This window comes from Kogia breviceps, chromosome 11 (genome assembly GCF_026419965.1).
Source record: "Kogia breviceps isolate mKogBre1 chromosome 11, mKogBre1 haplotype 1, whole genome shotgun sequence".
NCBI lineage: Eukaryota > Metazoa > Chordata > Mammalia > Artiodactyla > Physeteridae > Kogia > Kogia breviceps.
The window spans coordinates 50,878,830-50,901,760 of record NC_081320.1 but is presented as its reverse complement, the minus strand read 5'-3'; the positions used below and the strand labels follow the sequence as shown (position 1 = coordinate 50,901,760).

The window sequence follows — 22,931 nt, the reverse complement described above, 5'->3', positions numbered from 1 at the left end:
AGTTGTTATTTGTCTTCAAAGGCAAGGACAACTATATTTGAATCCATATAACACCTCTACAATTCCTTGTATAATAAGTAGCTAATAAATATTTGTCAAATACTTGCAAAAGTATGCCTCATATAGAAAAAAGCTGCATTTGGTTGTGGGATCTGTTGCCCTTTCTTAGGTTTCTGGTGGTGGAGGGTGGATGGGGGTATCAACATCCAGTTTGCCATTTTGTGTAGATTATGAAGTCCTTTGTGGTACTTTGAAATTCCAGATGTTTATATAACCTCTGCACCAAGAAAACCTTGCCTCAAGTGATAATTTGAGTTTTAAATACTTAGAGGTATAGAAATGAGGGCAGAGTTTTATATGGGCGTTTAATATCTTAATAAAGTGCTTCTTAATAGTTCACTCACTAAGTTATCTGAACCTGGGTTTCTTTTTTTCTTTTTTAATTTTTATTGGAGTATAGTTGAAATACAATGTTGTGTTAGTTTCTGCTGTACAGCAAAGTGAATCAGTTATACATATACATATATCCACTCTTTTTTAGATTCTGTTCCCCTGTAGGTCATTACAGAGTATTGAGTCGAGTTCCCTGTGCTATACAGTAGGTTCTTATTAATTATCTGTTTTATATATAGTGTGTATACTGTCAATTCCAATCTCCCGTTTTATCCCTCCCACCCCCCCTTCCCCCTTGATAACCATAAGCTTGTTTTCTACATCTCTGACTCTCTTTCTGTTTTATAAATAAGTTCATTTGTACCATTTTTTTAGCTTCCACATGTAAGTGATATCATATGATATTTGTCCCTCGGTTTCTTTTTGTATTGTTTTATGATGGAAGATAATGATATGCATTAACATAAGTAAAATAGAGAATTTCTTAGTAAAAAATAATGATTTAAATTTAGATAAGTTATGGAAGTTTCTTAAGAGTAGGCCATTCTGCCTCCCCTTTTTAAAAAAGTTGGAAAAAGCTAAGAGCAAGGCTGTTTGTATTTTCTTAACTGGATTGACTGAATTAAGAAATGTATTTCAACTTCATATTTTGCTTTTGTTACAGGATCCTCATGCAGAGGAATTTGAAGATAAAGAGTGGACATTTGTCATAGAAAATGTAAGCTAATTGTAAATTCTGTCACCTTTCATATTTTTGACTGTATAAATTACTAAGGTACACTAGCATTTTGGTGGTAGGAGAAATGTTGCCTTATAAAAATTAAAGTGATTTGTAACTTTTAGAATTTTTTAAATGAAATGAAAGCCGGTAGCAGAATTATTTGTAAATATTTTTGTTAAAAATATAGACGTAAAAATACTCTTCAATGCTGAATTATGTATATGCCCTATGTATTCTGTTGGGGGCTTGAGGGAAGGATCATGTCTTATTCATCTTTTTATCTGTTTAACATTTGATATGGTGCTTCTCACATAACAAATGCTCATAGAAACATTTGTTGAATGAAACTATGAATGATCTTAGAAATCTTTTTTTAAAAAGTATATGCTTTAACTCTTTGGGTTGAGGGATTCTAGAGTAGTACTTGAATAATAATCTTCAATTAGTTTACATATTGTGGAGTCCCAGGTGACTTGCAGGCATATAGTAGTTGTTTAATAAATGTTTATTGAATGGAGATTAGGGAAGACAGGCCATGAAAATACAGTGAGAAAGAATGTGGATTCTGGAGTCTGATAGACCTGATTGTGAGCCCTAGCTCTTCCATTTATAGGCTCTGTGATTGTGGTAAGTTTCTTAACTTCTCAGCAATCAATTTACAGGTTTGTGAGGATTAAATAATTTCAATGAATATTAGCTTTTATCATTGTCATAGACATCATTACCATGATTGTTATTAAAGTTCTAAAATATATTTGTAACAGTTTTATAACATGCTTTATAACAGCATATTCTTCCTTTCTGTGCCTGACTTTGTTTTATATCTCAGTGATGAAAGGAATCTTATACTTTTTCCAGCAGTAGCTGGGCCATTTTTAGACATGAAGATCTGGGAAGCTTGGGAAGGAGATCAGGTCCAAGCACAGTGGAAGGAGTTCTGATGGCTGGATATCAAGCCAATGTCATTGTGTTATGGTTCACACATGTTAACAGTTCTGGATTTTCTATAGTGATAGGTTTGAACACTATACTTGGAATAGCATTGAGGTTTTAAAAACAAACAAACTTACACTTCTTGAAATTGGTGACAGCCTTAAAAATCTAGCTTTCATTAAGTTAAGAGCTTCTCCCCAATGGATGGTTTTACGGTTTTCAATACTCGGGGCTCTGTTATACATCTTTGTTAATTTGATGTACTAAAGAATTAGCCAGTTAATTTGGGGTTGTAATTAATGGTAGAAGTATGTAAACACTATCTTTATATTTGTTTAGAAAGATATTTTTATTACACCTCTAATTAATCTTAGGATAGAGGCACAGCAGTTTTAAATTTCTGAGGAATAGGTTATAAGCTGTTACTGAAAGGTACAAGTAAAAAAAAAAAGCTATATGATACAGATCAGGTTTGGATGCAAAAGGCATTCAAATCTATAGGATTTTAGGAAAAATATTTTTAAGTTCTGTGTTATATATTTTATAAAAATATTTTAAAGGTCTGTAGAGAAATACTAAAATTAAAACAGTGAGATTTAAATGGATCATGAGATAAAGAGGTATATTTTGGATTATACTTTCCATATTGGGGTATGTGTTTCTCAAGTCGAAAAGTACATTTATATCCTTTTTATGAAAAATATATTTAAGCCCAGTAGCTTGTTTTGCTCATTTGCCTATTTATTACTCAAGTGATTGAAGTTGCTAGAAATCTGACGGTTAGGTAAGGGAGTGGCCATAGGAGGAAAATGGAAAATAAAATACATTAGCATTTCTTCTTTCCAAGTGTTTATTATTAAATTAGATTCACAAAAATCTAATAAAAATAATATAGGTGACTTTTAACTATTATTCATATTGTTTATAAAACTTTATAAAACCAACATTTTAATTGAACTGTTACTAGAGGTTAAATTTTACTCTGTCATCAGAAGATTTTGGAGACCTTACTCTGAGTTACATTGTGGAGAGAACACTGCATTTGTGGAGATTTCCAGCCATCATTATGCTTTTTAATAGTTGAAAGATTTTCTACCTTCTTGTCATTCTGCCTCCTCATATTCTTATTTGAAAAAAATGCATTTTCCTTTCTCCCATACCATAGTATAGAGAAGACATGAGCTTTTGATTGGTTAGAATTGAGTATAAATCCTGATGTGCCTTCAAAGCTGGTGACCTTGAGATTATTTTCTAGGACTTAATTTCTTCATCTGTAGAATGAAAGGTTTCTACTAAATGATCTCAGAGGGATTTTCTAGGTCCATGACTTTGTTTCAGTCAATAGGAATATTTTTATAAACTTTTTAAAAAATTATCTTTTTGTAGATCAAATTTTTGATTTTCAAGTTCATGGAGAATGAAATATTTAAGAGTTATCTGGCATGTCATTTTGGGATCAATTAATAACTCCCTAATTTATATCTTTCTTTAAACAATATTGGCATATATATTTTCTGTATATTTTTATTTCTGGAATGGATTATGAGTATTATTGCAAGTTTCCTATTAACTTTTTTAGCACAACCGTTCTTTCCCCCTATTCCTTGTTGCTATAATAGTGATTTCCTATGCCAGGATTAGGGGGAAAAAAAAAACAAAGAATGAAAGAAAGAAAATTGCATTGTGGTTTAAACTCACTTTTCATGTAAACATACTTTTCACGTATTAGCCTTTGTAGTAGAAACCTAACTTCTCAGCCATGGGTATTAAAAAAACAAAAACTGCCATCTTTAAAGAGATGGTTGGAACTTAGGGGGATCTAGGTATTGAAGACCTAATTTGAAGAGAAGTAAAATTAATCAGAATGTGAGAGGAACACACAATTAATTCCTTAGCTATTAATAATAGTGACAGCAATAATGATGATGATTGCTAGGAACCTAATGCAAGAAAATAACAAATAGTTTATTAGATGAGTTTCTTATTTTTTTACTGTTGACTTTTGCCTGTTTTTACAGCAGGTTTTGTTTTGTTTTGTTTTTGAAGAGACATTTATGGGATTTGACCTATTTTACTAGCATAATGTTTATTTTTTAAAAGAGGTAAGTATTAAATGCATCCATTATTTACTTACATTGTATAAAGTTAGGAACTGTGGTGAAATTGTTTTACTCTTATTAATGCATGGGAAAGAGAATGCACATGTTGTGACTAAACCATTTAAAATACATTAACTTAAAGGAGAACACACTAATTTACATACTTTAAATTAGGACAACTATCATAAATTGTGAACTATTTAATGTGAAAGGATGAGTTTATATAATTAACCCTAAAACAAAATGAAAGTGGTGTATTCTCACATGGATGATAGACTAGAATTGGGCATGTCTCCCTCTTTAGTTTTCAGGAGGAACTTAATTTCTTTCTGCTGGGACCAACTTCTATATGGTGAGAGAAAAATGAATTTTGAGAATTTTTTTTTCTTTACCTATCCAGGTGTGTTAACTCTTTTTCTTCCTCTTCTGGAAAACCTAGGTCAGTTTTCTGAGGTGCTAAAAGGACTCTTGCTTGGCAAAGTAATAGGGGAAGAGTTCTGTTCCACTTATATTTGTAGCCACCACAATTTTTTTACATAATACCTTTTGTGTACTAGGTACTCAATATATTATATGTTGTTGAAGGAGTGCATGAATGAATGATTACAGTCAAATTCAGTATCCTATAAGGTTTATTCTTTTTAAGACAGGAATTAGCATTCATCAACTATATTGAAGAAAAATTCAAAAAGTAGACTCTAGTGGCAGTGAGATATTATGTGAGGGATCCATATGTCATAACAGTAGAGGTTCTCCTGATCAGTCTCTAGTTAATTTACATGGATTACCTCATACTTTCCATTCTGTCTGTAAAACGTCCTGGTTTTAATCCCACATGTGTCAACATGGTTAGTAGGCTACTCTCTGACACACTTCTGCACACTTCTCTCACAAGTGAGTTGTAAGTTGAGTTTGACCCCTTACAAGACCTCGTGTAATGCTGTTGACCCATTATTGTAATTATATAATTTAATTAGATGTTTCCTATGCCAGTGAAATATCAGTTTGAAGAATTATTTCATGAAAACTACTAAAATGCTTTAGCAAGAGTTGATAGAAATGAGTTGTTAAAAACTGCTGTCAAATCTGGTATGGAAATACAACTGTAAAAAAAGTGGGAAAATTTATGAAAATCTGAAAGGATTTTGCATTCAGATTATTTCTCTTTTGTCCTTATGTATTGATTTCATTTAAAAGTGATTGAAGTACACTAATGATACGTTATGGCTGTTGATTATGAGAAAATTGGCAGTCAACGAAATTATACTCAAAGAAGAGGCCATGAAAACTGGTGAATGAAACACATTAATATGTATTAAACAAAATTAAAATGTTTGTGTATCAGTATTTATAATATTTCCCTTTAATTGACCAATTCTCTGTGACATTCAGATGATTTAAGAGGGATTCTACTATGAATGTATATACTAAACCATTCATGGGATCTCTCTATATACTCATCTATAGGATTGAAGAACTGTTCTTAGAAATTTTCTTTTAAACCTAAATTCAATATAAGTAGACATTACATTTTTCAGGTAGTAGCAGTTCACTTTGCTTGACATCATCATATTCATTCATTCATTCAGTAGCAGTTAATTCACTGAGTATGTATTTTGTGCTGGGCACTCTTCTAGGTACTGGAAATAGAGTGGTATATAATAAAAATTTCTTCCTCATGGAGTTTACATTTGTGTGTGTAAGAGAGAGACAGAAAATAAAAATGTGTGGGAAATATATACTATGTTAGATAATATAAATACATAATATATGTTAAATATATAAGTGCTAAAGAGAAAAAGCAAGGAGGGGGATAGGGATTCCACTATTACGGTTACATAGATATAATGAGCTTTATTATTTCTTGTGAGGTCTCCAAAAGAGAATTCAGGCATACTAGTCAAATTAATTTGAAAGATATTTTAATAAGAATTTATTAAACCAATATTATAAGGTTCTAGAAAGTTTAACCTTGCAATGCTATATAAACCTTTTCCTAGGTTACAGCTCCCCTCAGTGGTGGATGACAAAATTGACTCTGGTCTAGAGAAACAGTTCTATTCCTGTAGCAATAACGTTATAATATTGTGCTTTGTTTTACATTTTAATACATGCTTTCTGTATGTATGTTTCCACATTACATACAGAAGACCTAGTGAATTTCAAATGACTGTCTTTTTCTCTTGTAAAGTCTGGGTTTTGTTTGAAAGTCTCTTGGTAAATTGTTGTGACACTGAGAAGGCATGCTCCAAAGAGCATTCAAAAACGGAATTTTATTTTCTTTGCACTTTGTTATAACCCCACAATCAGTGAAATTTAAAGTTTTTGTTTAATATAAAATATCCCAATAAAATGCAGAAGTCTCCAAAATATATTACCCTAACAAATTTATTGGATACTTACTGTATATCACGTACTGTGTGGAATGCTATATACACATTATCTCATTTACTCACTATGATAATAGAAATTATCATACTAAGTGAAGTAAGTCAGAGAGCGACAAATATCATATGATATCACTTATATGTAGAATCTAAAAAATAATACAAATGAACGTATTTACAAAACAGAAACAGACTCACAAACATTGTAAAAAAACATCGGTTACCAAAGGGGAAAGAGTAGGGGAGGGATAAATTAGGAGTTTGGGATTAGCAGATACAAACTACTATATATAAAATAGATAAACAACAAAGTCCTACTGTATAGCATAGGGAACTATATTCAATATCTTGTAATAAACTATACTGGAAAAGAATATGAAAAAGGATAGATATAGATATATATCTATATATATCTGAATCACTTTGCTGTATACCAGAAACTAACACAACATTGTAAATTAACTATACTTCAATGTAAAAAAAATAAGAAAAAAAAGTGTAGAAGGAGTAATAAACCTCTATGTACCCATCTCCAAGCTTCAATAATCTTCAATACTTTGGTAAACTTATTTCGTCCCCACTTTTATTTCATTCCCACTGTTTTGTTTTGTTTTTGTATTTTTTGTTTGTTTGTTTTCTGTACATGGGCCTCTCACTGTTGTGGCCTCTCTCATTGTGGAGCACAGGCTCCGGCCGCTCCGCGGCATGTGGGATCTTCCCAGACCGGGGCACAAACCCGCGTCCCCTGCATCGGCAGGCAGACTCTCAACCACTGCGCCACCAGGGAAGCCCCCCACTGTTTTTTAAACCAGATTATTTAAAGTTAATCTTAGATATTGTATCATTTCTTCTGTAAATAACGAAGGCCACTTTTGAACACCATCAGTTTGAGAACTTGTTAAAAGTTATTGGCATGGGGTTTCCCTGGTGGTGCAGTGGTTGGGAATCTGCCTGCCAATGCAGGGGACACGGGTTTGAGCCCTGGTCTGGGAAGATCCCACATGCCGCGGAGCAACTAAGCCCGTGAGCCACAAACTACTGAGCCTGCACGTTTGGAGCCTGTGCTCCACAACGGGAGAGGCCGCGACAGTGAGAGGCCCGCGCACCATGATGAAGAGTGGCCCCCGCTCGCTACAACTGGAGAAAGCCCTCGCACAGAAACGAAGACACAACACAGACAAAAATAAATAAATAAATAAATTTATTTATTTAAAAAAAAAATCTAACTAGGCTGTACACAGGATTTAAAAAAAAGTTATTGGCATGTTAGAAAAGGTGATCAATCTACAAAGGGTTTTGTTTTGTTTTTTAAATTTTTTGTAAACTTAATTTTCTTGTAGATCATCTTTCTGACCTGGTAGGCCTAAGGTTCAAAATTAACTATCTTGTTCCTTGAGAAGTGATATTATATGTTCTTGTTTTCATATAGAAGATATTTAAGTTAATATTAGAAGCTACAAGGTTTTTCCCCCAGCCCCCTTAGAATTAAACTCCTGCATTTAGAGTAGAAAGCTCATAGTTCAGACAGCCTTTCCTGATCTTTTAGTTATCCTGTCAACCTTCTGTTATATATGATTATGTGAATGGTGACTTTCTGTGTAAATTAGGTAGGGTATTCTAGATATAGCTAGTAGTTAAATGAACCTTTGTGAGCCAGCTCAGTCTCATTGTGGTTAAATTTCAGAGAAAGTCCATACATATACACTTTTTTGTCCTCCTTCATTTTCCTTATATTTAATATTTAGTCTGTTGTTCCAGTTCAGAAATATCTCAGATTGCGTTTCTGAAGGAAAATTCCATCTTCTTTATTCTGAAGTGACCCTTTGGCTTTAAAGAAAGTAATGGAGATGCTTTTGTTGCACTTAAAGAAAGGTATGCCCAAGAATGATTATATATGCCTTGAGCCTGACAGAATTCTCAAAATCCTAAAATTCTTGTGTAACTACCTATTTGCTTAAATACTTATTTAGTTTTCCATTTTCATCTTGCCTGTCATTTTTTGTTAATTGTCAATTTTATTAGATTATTTGAATTAGAAGAAAGCAAGTTACCATCTTCAAATCCTACACTCTAAAATTCCTGACACAGGAAGGGACCTTACATGGATTAACATCTAAAGTCTACTGTAAGGTATTTATCTATATGTAATACAAGAAATCCTGTGTTAAAGTAGTAAATAAACTACGGCATGTTAAACAATTTATTTCATGGAGTAGTTTACTTTGTAAAATGTCCTAGCTAACAAATTTAAGTTTTATTTAGCAGCAACAAAACACTATTTTCATACTATTATGTGTATCTTACATGTGTGTGCTATTGGGTAGTCTTTTTGGTTAGATTTTCTGATTTTTGTCCCAGTTCATCATCTTCATTAATGTTAATCATACCTTACAGATCAAGCAAGTAGAACAATATAAAACTTCACCGGATTAAAGTCTTGGTATTCATATTTGCTTATTCATTCACTAACTTGATTAAATGGATACCATGTTGTAGATATTTGCTAGTTATTGAGAGTATAATATTGAAAAAGATATGGCTCCTGACTCCAAGTATCCTACAGTCTGAGAGGGAAATAAACAGGCAACCACTACAATAAAAGTATAGGGTGTTAAATGTGCACATATAAAGAGTACCTAACCAAGTCTTGGTGGGTGAGGGGAAGCTTTCTATTGAAAGTGATGTATAAGTTGAAACCTAAAAGATAGTTATTTTTTTAATTGAAGTATAGTTAATTTACAATATTATATTAATTTCAGATGTACAGCATAGCGATTCAGTATTTTTACAGATTATACTCCATTAAAAGTTATTACATGAGGGACCTTCAAGATGGCGGAAGAGTAAGACATGGAGATCACCTTCCTCCCCACAAATACATCAAAAATACATCTACATGTGGAACAACTCTACGGAACACCTACTGAATGCTGGTAGAAGACCTCAGACTTCCCAAAACACAAGAAACTCCCCATGTACCTGGGTAGGGCAATAGAAAAAAAGGAAAAACAGACAAAAGAATAGGGATGGGACCTGCACCTCAGGGAGGGAGCTGTGAAGGAGGAAAGGTTTCCACACACTAGAAAGCCCCTTCACTGGCGGAGATGGGGGGTGGCGAGGGGGAAGCTTCAGAGCCATGGAGGAGAGCACAGCAACAGGGGTGCAGAAGGCAAAGCGGAGAGATTCCCGCACAGAGAATCGGTGCCAACCAGCACTCACCAGCCTGAGAAGCTTGTCTGCTCACCCACTGGGGTGGATGGAGGCTGGGAGCTGAGGCTTGGGCTTCGGAGGTCAGATCCCAGGGAGAGGACTGGGGTTGGCGGCGTGAACACAGCCTGAAGGGGGCTAGTGCGCTACAGCTAGCCGGAGGGAGTCCGGAGAAAACTCTGGACCTGACTAAGAGGGGAGAGACCATTGTTTCGGAGTGTGCGAGGAGAGGGGATTCCTTCCCTGTCTGCCCACAGAAGGCAGAGCACTGCCTAAATGAGCTCCAGAGGCGGGCACAAGCTGTGGCTATCAGCTTGGACACCAGAGACAGGCATGAAATGCTAACACTGCTGCTGCAGCCACGAAGAATCCTGTGTGCAAGCACAGGTCACTATCCCCACGTCTCACCCCCCCCCCCGCCAGGCCCGATGCCTGGGAGCCTGTGTAGCCCACCAGTGCCAGGGTCCCGTGATCCAGGGAGAACTTCCATGGGAGAACACACAGTGCACCTCAGGCTGTTGCAACGTCACGCTGGCCTCTGCCACTGCAGGCTCACCCCGCATTCCAATTATAACTACCATACCCCTCCCTCCCCCTGGCATGAGTGACCCACAACCCCCTAATCAGCCGCTGCTTTGATCCCATTCTGTCTGGGCGGAAACAGAAGCCTGAAGGCAACCTACATGCGGAGGTGGGGCCAAAACCAAAGCTGAACCCCAGGAGCTGTGCAAACAGAGAAAGGGAAATTTCTCTGTGCAGCCTCAGGAGCAGTGGATTAAATGCCCACAGTCAACCTGAGGTACCCTGCACCTGTGGAATACCTGAAAAGACAAGAAATCAATGCAAAATTGAGGTGGTAGACTTTGGGAGCAACTGTGGGCTTGGGGTTTGCTGTGTGCGACTGACTTGTTTCTGATTTTTATGTTTATCTTAGTATAGTTTTTAGTGCTTGTTATTGTTGGATTTGTATATTGGTTTGGTTGCTCTCTTTTTTCTTGTTACTTTTCATTTTTTTATTTTAATAATTTTTTATTTCTTTAATAATTTTTAAAATTTTAATTATTTTATTTATTTTTATTTTTAAAATTTTTCTTTCTTTCTTTTTATCTCCCTTTTCATCTGAGCCGTGTGACTGACAGGGTCTTGGTGCTCCTGCCTGGTGTCAGGCCTGAGCCTCTGAGGTGGGAGAGCCAAGTTCAGGACATTGGTCCACCAGAGACCACCCAGCCCCACATAATATCAAATGGCGAAAGCTCTCCCACAGATCTCTGTCTCAATGCTAAGACCCAGCTCCATTCAACGACCACCAAGTAACAGTGCTGGACACCCTATGCCAAACAACTAGCAAGACAGGAACACAACACCACCCATTAGCAGAGAGGCTGCCTAAAATCATAATAAGTTCACAGACACCCCAAAACACACCACCGGATGTGGTCCTGCCCACCAGAAGGACAAGATCCAGCCTCATCCACCAAAACACAGGCACCAGTCCCCCCACCAGGAAGCCTACACAACCAACTGAACCAACCACTGGGAGAAGACACCAAAAACAATGGGAACTATGAACCTGCAGCCAGCGAAACAGAGACCCCAAACACAGTAAGTTAAGCAAAATGAGAAGACAGAAATACACAGCAGATGAAGGAGCAAGGCAAAAACCCACCAGACTAAACAAATGAAGAGGAAATAGGCAGTCCACCTGAAAAAGAATTCAGAGTAATGATAGTAAAGATGATCCAAAATCTTGGAAATAAATTGGAGAAAATACAAACATTTAACAAGGACCTAGAAGAACTAAAGAGCAAACAAACAATGATGAATAACACAATAAATGAAATTTAAAGTTCCCTGGAATGAATCAGTGGCAGAATAACTGAGGCAGAAGAATGGATAAGTGATGTGGAAGATAAAATAGTGGAAATAACTACCACAGAACAGAATAAAAAAGAATGAAAAGAATTGAGGACAGTCTCAAAGACTTCTGGGACAACACTAAATGCACCAACATTCGAATTATAGGCATCCCAGAAGAAGAAGAGAAAAAGTAAGGATCTGAGAAAATATTTGAAGAGATTATAGTTAAAAACTTCCCTTAACATGGGAAAGGAAATAGTCAAGTCCAGGAAGCACAGAGAGTCCCATACGGGATAAATCTAAGGAGAAACGCACCAAGACACATATTAATCAAACTGTCAAAAATTAAATACAAAGAAAAAATATTAAAAGCAGCAAGGGAAAAGCAACAAATAACATAAAAGGGATTCCCCATACGGTTAACAACTGAACTTTTAGCAGAAACTCTGCAAGCCAGAAGGGAGTGGTAGGACATATTTAAAGTGATGAAAGGGAAAAACCTACAACCAAGATTACTCTACCCAGCAAGGATCTCATTCATATTGGACAGAGAAATTAAAACCTTTACAGACAAGTAAAAGTTAAGAGAATTCAGCACCACCAAACCAGCTTTACAACAAATGCTAAAGGAGCTTGACTAGGCAGGAAACACAAGAGAAGGAAAAGACCTACAATAATAAACCCAAAATAATTAAGAGAATGGTAATAGGAAAATACAAATTGATAATTACCTTAAATGTAAATGCTCCAACCAAAACACATAGACTGGTTGAATGGATACAAAAACAAGACCTGTATATATGCTGTCTGCAAGAGACAGACTTCAGGCCTAGTGACACATACAGACTGAAAGTGAGGGGAAGGAAAAAGATATTCCATGCAAATGGAAATCGAAAGAAAGCTGGAGGAGCAATTCTCATATCAGACAAAATAGACTTTAAAATAAAGACTATTACAAGAGACAAAGAAGGACACTACATAATGATCAAGGGATCAATCCAAGAAGATATAACAATTGTAAATATTTATGCACCCAACATAGGAACACCTCCATACTTAAGGCAAATACTAACAGCCATTAAAGGGAAAATCGACAGTAATGCAATCATAGTAGGGGACTTTAACACCCCACTTTCACCAATGGACATATCATCCCAAATGAAAATAAATAAGGAAACACAAGCTTTAAATGATACATTAAACAAGATGGACTAATTGATATTTATAGGATATCCATCCAAAAACAACAGAATACATTTTCTTCTCAAGTGCTCATGGAATATTTTCTAGGATAGATCATATCTTGGGTCACAAATCAAGCCTTGGTAAATTTAAGAAAATCGAAATTGTATCAAATATCTTTTCCGACGACAATGCTATGAGACTAGATGTCAATTACAGGAAAAAAAAACTGTAAAAAATACAAACACATGGAGGCTAAGCAATACGCTACTAAATAGCCAAGAGATCAATGAAGAAATCAAAGAGGAAATAAAAAAATACCTAGAAACAATTAACAGTGAAGACACAATGACCCAAAACCTATGGGATGCAGCAAAAGCAGTTCTAAGAAGGAAGTTTATAGCAATACAATCCTACCTCAAGAAACAAGAAACATCTCAAATAAACAACCTAACCTTGCACCTAAAGCAATTAGAGAAAGAAGAACAAAAATCCCCAAACGTAGCAAAAGGAAAGAAATCATAAAGATAAGATCAGAAATAAATGAAAAAGAAATGAAGGAAACGATAGCAAAGATCAATAAAACTAAAAGCTGGTTCTTTGGGAAGATAAACAAAATTGTTAAGCCACTAGCCAGACTCATCAAGAAAAGAAGGGAGAAGACTCAAATCAACAGAATTAGAAATGAAAAAGGAGACATAACAACTGACACTGCAGAAATACAAAGAATCGTGAGAGATTATGACAAGCAACTATATGCCAATAAAATGGACAGCCTGGAAGAAATGGACAAATTCTTAGAAAAGCACAACCTTCCAAGACTGAACGAGGAAGAAAAAAAAATACAAACAGACCAATCACAAGCACTGAAGTTGAAACTGTGATCAGAAATCTTGAAACAAAATCCCAGGACCAGATGGCTTCACAGGAAAATTCTATCAAACATTTAGAGAAGAGCTAACACCTATCCTACTCAAACTCTTCCAAAATATAGCAGAGAAAGGAACACTCCCAAACTCATCTAGGAGGCCACCATCACCCTGATACCAAAACCAGACAAAGATGTCACAAAGAAAACTACAGGCCAATATCACTGATGAACATAGATGCAAAAATCCTCAACAAAATACTAGCAAACAGAATCCAGCAGCACATTAAAAGGATCATACACCGTGATCAAGTGGGGTTTATCCCAGGAATGCAAGGATTCTTCGATATACGCAAATCAATCAATGTGATACACCATATTAACAAACAGACAGATAAAAACCATATGATAATCTCACTAGATGCAGAAAAAGCTTTTGACAAAATTCAGCACCCACTTATGATAAAAACTCTCCAGAAGGTAGACACAGAGGGAACTTACCTCAACTTAATAAAGGCCATTTATGACAAACCCACAGCCAACATTGTTCTCACTGGAGAAAAACTGAAACCATTTCCTCTAAAATCAGGAGCAAGACAAGGATGCCCACTCTTACCACTATTATCCAACATAGTTTTGGAACTTTTAGCCACAGCAATCAGATAAGAAGAAGAAATAAAAGGAATCCAAATCAGAAAAAAAGTAATAAAACTGTCACTGTTTGCAGATGCCATGATACTATACATAGAGAATCCTAAAGATACTACTAGAAAAATACTAGAGCTAATCAATGGATTTGGTAAAGGAGCAGGATACAAAATTAATGCACAGAAATATCTTGCATTCCTATACACTAATGATGAAAAATCTGAAAGAGAAATTAAGGAAACACTCCCATTTACCATTGCAACAAAAAGAATAAAACACCTAGGAATAAACCTACCTAAGGAGACAAAAGACCTGTATGCAGAAAACTATAAGACACTGATGAAAGAAATTAAAGGTGATACAAACAGATGGAGACATATACCATGTTCTTGGATTGGAAGAATCAACATTGTGAAAATGACTGTACTATCCAAAGCAATCTACAGATTCATTGCAATCCCTATCAAACTACCACTGGCATTTTTCACAGAACTAGAACAAAAAGTTTCACAATTTGTATGGAAACACAAAAGATGCTGAAGAGTCAAAGCAATCTTGAGAAAGAAAAATGGAGCAATCAGCCTCCCTGACTTCAGGCTATACTACAAAGCTGCAGTAATCAAGACAGTATGGTACCAGCACAAAAACAGAAATATAGATCAGTGGAACAGAATAGAAAGCCCAGAGATAAACCCACACACATATGGTCACCGTATCTTTGATAAAGAAGGCAAGAATATACAATGGAGGAAAGACATCCTCTTCAATAAGTGGTGCTGGGAAAACTGGACAGCTACATGTAAAAGAATGAAATTAGAACACTCCCTAACACCATACACAAAAATAAACTCAACATGGATTAAAGACCTAAATGTAAAACCAGACACTATAAAACTCTTAAAGGAAAACGTAGGAAGAACACTTTTTTACATACATCACAGCAAGATCCTTTTTGACCCACCTCCTAGAGAAATGGAAATAAAAACAAAAATAAACAAATGGGACCTAATGAAACTTAAAAACTTTTGCACAACAAAGGAAACCATAAAGAAGACAAAAAGACAACCCTCAGGATGGGAGAAAATATTTGCAAACGAAGCACTGACAAAGGATTAATCTCCAAAATATACAAGCAGCTCATGCAGCTGAATATCAAAAAAACAAACAACCCAATCCAAAAATGGGCAGAAGATCTAAATAGACATTTCTCCAAAGAAGATACACAGATTGCCAACAAACACATGAAAGGATGCTCAACATCACTAATCATTAGAGAAATGCAAATCAAAACTACAATGAGGTTCACCTCACACCTGTTAGAATGGCCATAAACAAAAAATCTACAAACAATAAATGCTGGAGAGGGTGTGGAGAGAAGGGAACCCTCCTGTACTGTTGGTGGGAATGTAAATTGATACAGCCATTATGGAGAAGAGTATGGAGGTTCCTTAAAAAACTAAAAATAGAACTACCATATGAGCTGGAATTCCCACTACTGGGCATATACCCTGAGAAAACCATAATTCAAAAAGAGTCATGTACCGCAATGTTCATTGCAGCACTATTTACAATAGCCAGGACATGGAAGCAACTTAAGTGTCCATTGGCAGATGAATAAGAAGGTGTGGCACATATATACAGTGGAATATTACTCAGCCTTAAGAAGAAACGAGATTGAGTTATTTGTAATGAGGTGGATGGACCTAGAGTCTGTCATACAGAGTAAAGTAAATCAGAAAGAGAAAAACAAATACCGTATGCTAACGCATATATTTGGAATCTCAAAAAACAGTGGTTCTAATGAGCCTAGGGACAGGACATGAATAAAGACACAGACGTAGAGAATGGACTTGAGGACACGGGGAGGGGGAAGGGTAAACTGGAATGAAGTGAGAGAGTGGCATGGACATATATACACTACCAAATGTAAAATAGATAACTAGTGGGAAGCAGCTGCATCACACAGGGAGGTTAGCTCCGTGCTTTGTGACCACCTAGAGGGATATGTTGCGGAGGGTGGGAGGGAGACAGGGAGACGCAGGAGGGAGGGGATATGGGGATATATGTATACCTATAGCTGATTTACTTTGTTATACAGCAGAAACTAACATAACATTGTAAAGCAATTATACTCCAATAAAGATGTTGAAAAAGGTTATTATACGATAAGGCTATAGTTCCCTGTGCTTATATCCTTGTTGCTTATGTATTTTATACTTAGTAGTTTGTATCCTTTAATCCCATACCCCTAATTTGCCCCTTCCCTTTCCCTTTCCCTTTCCCCAGTGGTAAGGGCTCTTGTTTTCTATATCTGTCAGCCTGTTTGTTTTGCATATACATTCATTTGTATTTTTTTAAAAGATAAAATTTTTACGGTCCTCTTTTTGTAATCTCAAAATCCAAAATCTCTACTGCCTAAAAACTTTTTTTAAGTGTTTATTATTTTTTGGAAATTTGATTCAAACTCATTTGGTGGCAAAACCTGTCCTGACCTGAAGTGAGGCTATTTGTAGTATTTATTCCACTTAGTGTGAAAATTCATTTTGCTGCACATATATTAATATGTTTGATTATGGGGTGCTGCCTCAGACCTCACTGGGAATGTGCTATTACCTGGGCACTGTAGTGTAGGCATACACACTGTATTGCCTTCCTAAAATCCAAATAAGAGATTTTAGATAAGAGATTAAGTACTTCTGATAGTCAGCTGCAGGGATTTTGGAGAGTGCTTTAGGTGGCTGGATTAACTTGAGCAGAGGCAAGAGAGATCATGGTTAATCTGTGAACAGCATATAGTTCAACAGATTACTTTCTTGAGTATTTCATTTTAAAAAGAGTGGTTGATTTTTCTAGGGTTTTAGTAATTTACAACTATTTAGTTGAATTATATGTTAATTAAGAAACTAAAAGATTCACTGTATAGTTGTGGTGAATCTACAGATTTACATGCTTCACATTGTGGGTAATAGTGGTAAAGGAAAGAACTGTTAATGTTGTTAGTTTAAGCCAATATTCGCTGCCTTAAATCATCCATGCATATACCTGGGCCCTAACTTGGGCCTACTGAATTAGAATTCTGATGCAGAAGGGAGGTGGCTTTAGGAACATTGGGGTCACCTGCTTATGTACTTTTTCAACAAATTAAAAATTTGGAAAATGGAGTGGGGTGGATGAGTGTATAAGACAGTACTTTATACATTGTGAAATGTATTCCATTATGAATATAATTTTATGCCCTCATACTGAGATCTATTAAACAGATGTTATATTAAACAGATGTTATACTTCACTGGAATTTATTACAGTTTTCTTTCTAAAGTTACTTAGCTAGGTCAATGTGTTACATTCATTTTAAGATCTTGTTTTACCTGCCTCTTAAAATAAAATTAAACTGTATCAACTGATCAATTAATAACTTTATAAATCATAAATAATATTTAAAAAGTGTTATTACAGAATAGAGAATGTTATCAAATAACCTCATTTAATCCTTACAAAACCTCTCTAAAGTGGACATTATTATAATTTATTTATCTCAGTGAGGTTAAGTGACCAGCCCCAAAGCACACAGAAAACCACTTAGCCTGGTCTCAAACTCAAGTCTTCAGACTCTGAAGCCCATGCTTTTTACCATTTATTTACTCATTCACTCATCAGACATTTACTGTCCTAGCCACTGGGTTTAGAGCCTAGCTGTACTAATAAATTACTACAGAGGATGCACGAGAACATCTCTACTCAGATACTACAATCTGGTTTGAGAGATACACATATGAAACAAGAATAGTGATATGTGCTATGTTTAATGTATAGTGATAGTTGAAAAGTATAACAGAAATTAGAGATAGATGGGTTAATATGGACTGAAATTATCAAGAATGTTTTAAGAGCGGCTTTTCAAACTTACCTGTGTTTATCCCTAGAGATATATGGCAGTTTCTATCTTTCTGTATTGTTAACTTTTCTTCTCTAATGTGTACTTAAGGGTATTTTTTTAATGAAATATTTACAGGATCATTTTAGAAAGAGGCAAAAGTAATATGAATTTTAAAGATGAAACATGAATCAAAGAAATGTCACGTTTTGATTGGGTTGCTTTTGGTTATACTTCCCAGGTCCTCAGAGGTATGCATTCTGCTCCTTTACTGTTGAGGAAAAGTTGGAGAAGCATTAGAGAGTGGCAAAAACAAGGCCAAAGGCTCAAGGGCTCAGTTAGACCTGGATTTGAATCATACTTATTAGCATTGTAAATTTGGACTTTATACTTATTTATCCTTTCAGAACCTCTGTTTTCTCATCTGTAAAACTGAGATATCTTACAAAATGATAGCTGAGATTAAAGATATTAAAGGCATAAAAAGAACCTAGCATAATGCTTGGTATATAGTAAGAATTCAATACATGATAATAATAAATGGCAGAGAGACTTTACAAATGAGCAGAAAATAATAAACTTTTTTATTATTAGGAATAATAATAAAAAGAATACTTGGGGGAATAAGGGAATTAATTAATTGATTAGGTTAAAAAACAGGTGTGGAAACTCATGAATACCAGGTTTGGAATTGATAATGCTTGACCAAAGAACAGGTCTTTATAAGCAGAAGGTTTCAAACAGGATGTATATTGAAATATGGAGTCACTTACCCTACTATCTGGATCTGTGAAATCATCCTTCCCTCCGTAGACAGGCAGTAGCCTGCACTGGTGATAGATGCCATAGCCAGCTTTCTGTCACACACACTGAAGGCTCTTAACCATGAATCTTGGGACCCTTAGGGGTTCTTACACGGATGGACTGCAGAAGATTGAGATTTCTTTAAAATGTAGTAAGAGTTTGTGTATGAAGTTCCTTAAAAAACAAACAACAACCAGATTTTCAATGAAATCTTTGCCCAGAACAATTTAAGGACTACTGGGTGTTTTCACAATTTTTGAAAAATAGGTGAGTGACATGATTCAATCAGGAAAACCTCTCTCATGTGGAGAACCCATTTTATTACTATGTAACTTTAGATAGTAGTTACCCTTTTATCTTATTTTCTTTAATCTACTATGCATTTTGTAGACAGTGAATGGAAGGCACTAGCTTATAGCCCCAAATAACATTTTTGAGTAATATTTAAAAGTTAAAATTTGTTAAAGGTTTGAATTAATGTGTACATTTCATCAAGAAGCCTTAAAACTAAAGGAAGTAGAACAGTAACATAATATTTTTTTGCATTGTAATAGATGTTTCCATTTAAAATTGATACTGGAATAAAAGTATTTTAGTGGATGATCACTGTATCTCCAACAACTGTCTGTCCGTGGAGATGAGTATAAGTTGACTAAAAGGTGACTTCTGGGAGTTAAGGAAAATACCACAGCCTTGCACATTCTAGTTTCTATAAACTAAAAAATTGTCTGAACTTTATACCAAATGAATTTGATGGCATATAATTTTTGTAGTTATTATTGGGTCACAGTAGTATACTGCAGTCTGTCTTCTAAATTGCTAGAGCCATTTAGTTTATTCTTCTTACTTCCTAGTAGCCACCTTCAAATGCCTTTCACATAGATGAGTAAGAGAGAAAGACAACCAGAGTTGCTTTCAATTCTATTTTTTGCCAGCTGGAGGGAGGAAGCTGATAAACAAGACAGTCAGCTATCAAAACAAACCCCTAATACTACACCAGAGATATTTAAAACCAGCAGTATATTTGAGCAATTTTTTACATGTTTATTCATAGAAATTCAGCAGTAAAAGATACTGCCACATACAAGATGTTATGAATCTGCATGAGGCCTTTTTTCCCCTGATGAAAGACATTAGAACAGAGACTTGGTAATTATTTTACAGTAGGAGTCTAATGACACTCCAGACTTTTAATGGAAAAGTATTTAAGATTTTTCAGTTTGCTACTTTCACTTGTCTCTCTTTTCTATTCTCTCAGTAATACGTAAATAAAACTTCCTTTGTCTTATAATGGAACGGATTTTTGGCATTCTAGTTTTCTGCCACATCAGCCACCTTAAAAGACTTAGTTAATATGTTGAAAGAGCCTACATAAATTTTTGCTCAAAGACAACCATGAAGTGAATTACAAATACAGACTTTTAAACATCTAAGTTAAATTATTTCTTTGTATAGAATTGGAACTTTGCGTTATGTAATTGGATATAGGTGCATTTGTACTGACAGAAGAGCAAATGGAATATTTTCATGAATTATATTCTGTTAAAATGGAATTGCTGACATTATAAGAGAGATGCATAACTGATTAGAGAAAGAAAATTTACCTGTGTACTTCAGTTCCGTTGTGGAAAGTTACCAGTTTGAGCATACAAAACTGTCCTAGTACTTTAACACCCCTAAGCTCTCCAGAAAATAAGATTTTCACAATTCTCTGTGAATAATCTATTATCCTACCCATTTTTTTGTCTTTTAATATCTGATTTCCCTCTAAAAATTTTTTTTGTGATACTATTTTCTTTATACTATAGTGACTAATGTTTTATATCATGAATTTAATGACTCATTTTTCTGTAGCATGTCTCTGTGGTCTTACATAAATTGGGTATAATGGTTGATTTTTATCAGCATTGTGTCAACTAGCAACTATTGAAATATAGTGTCTTATAATAGCAATCTTATGCTCAATGACATGATAAAACATTGTTCTGATTAATATGCTACTTTAGGTTAAAATAATTCAGTGCTTAAAGAATATTTTTCTTTGCCTTAAGACAGACTTGTTTTGGGGCTTTTTTTTTTTGCAGTACACTGGCCTCTTCACTGTTGTGGCCTCTCCCGCTGCGGAGCACAGGCTCCGGACACGCAGGCTTAGCGGCCATGGCTCACGGGCCTAGCCGCTCCACGGCATGTGGGATCTTCCCGGACCGGGGCACGAACCCGTATCCCCTGCATCAGCAGGTGGACTCTCAACCACTGCACCACCAGGGAAGCCCACACAGACTTGTTTTTAAATAAAAATTATTTTGGAGAAACTCTGAGCAATACACAGAAGCTTTGTTAACTCCTCTTGTCTTGCCTTTGAAATTTGGTTGACAGTAGAGGATATTTCATTACTAAGAAACGGAGGTAATGAGAAGATATTTCTTAAGTTGTATAAGAACATCAGAATCAAGGGTAGAAACTCCTCATCTCCTGAATCTTGTGGGGCCTAGCTGTATTACCATGTTTTTGAGATCATAAGGACCACAATAATGAAGATATTTATAGTTTATCATCTTTCCAAGTTGTTTCTTGCAAACTTTAAACAAAAGAGCTACTTACATATAGTATATCCTCAGACAGTTTGTAGCTAGAGGAGGAGCAATTTGTTATTTCCCTGAATACCTTTTTTTCCTGGAATTATTTACCTTTCAGATCCTGGCAATCTGAATTGTCTTGTTGCATTTGTTGATTATTTCAACCAAATCATTAGAATAAACTAGATTTGTCAGAACACTTGAGACTATGTTGAAAGGAAAGTTATGTGTTGAATATGTTAAATGTTTGTTGAATGGCTTAATAGGAGAACAATTCTCTCTTTATACCTCTGTGTGTGTGTGTGTGTGTGTGTGTGTGTGTATGTGTATATATACACATACACACACACACACACACACAACACATATATATGTATGTAACTTAAATATAAGCACTGCTTGCTAAGAAGCACAGAACTGTCCTTAGGGGGTGGGGGATGGGAGTGGTGAGTTAGGGAGAGGTACTCCATTGCCACTTTCTTTAGGCAGAATTTCTTGATATAACTTTCTTCTTGCTTTTCCTTTCATTTCCTGTTTTTGTCCTGACTTAATGGCTCTGATTTTATAAAACCTGAATTATTGCATTCTTTTGAAAATGGAGTCAATTGGAAATAAATCAATCAGTAAAATAAATTTGAAGAATTTCTCGTTTCTCATTAAGCTTAAGAAGTTTAGGAAAGTGGTCAGATGGCATGCAATAGGTATAAAACTCTTAATTAGATCACTAGAAATCATACGATTTATTTATCTGAATATATATTAAACTTCTTTAACCAAAGCAATCAACAATATATGCCTTCCAAGCTCTTTTACTATAGATATTTTCCAAAATTATTTTTCTACTGGCTTTTTTTTTTTTTTTTTTTTTTTTTTGCTTTTCAAACTGTATACAGCACAGTGACTATAGTTAACAATACTGTGTTGTGTATTTGACAGTTGCTAAGATCTTAAAAGTTCTCACCACAAGAAAAAGAAATTGTAACTGTGTGGTGATGGATGTTTAAACGTACTGTGGTAATCATTTTGTAATATATATATACATATAACAAGTCATTACATTGTATACCTAAAACCAATACAATGTTATATGTCAATTAAATCTCAATTTAAACAACAACAACAACCACCAAAGGAGAGTAGGATTAAACTCTTTGTAAAAGAGACCATTATAATCCTTTTAATGGGTCACAGAATGAATGTTTTTGGGCTTCATTATACTGGGTACTATAAAGTTGATTGTACATTTACTTCCTAGACTTTGGGGATATAAACAACGTTTCGGTTCTCAAGTAGTTATCAGTCTAGTCAGAGAGGCAGATCTATGAGCAAATGATAGAACTACAATGATAATGCTAGAAAAGAGGCAGGTGGAAGGTCCATTG

General features: G+C 35.2%; 1 protein-coding gene across 13 annotated transcripts in view; it reads left to right on the top strand.

The window, feature by feature from the left end:
* The window catches only part of EHBP1 (EH domain binding protein 1), a 346,379-nt gene that overhangs the window by 75,006 nt on the left and 248,442 nt on the right, over positions 1 to 22,931 (top strand). For all 13 annotated transcript variants that reach the window (XM_067007538.1, XM_067007534.1, XM_067007532.1 and 10 more), the window contains exon 5: positions 1,058 to 1,111. In XM_067007538.1, coding sequence (XP_066863639.1) covers positions 1,058 to 1,111 — 54 coding nt within the window. The remainder of the gene's footprint in view (positions 1 to 1,057; positions 1,112 to 22,931) is intronic.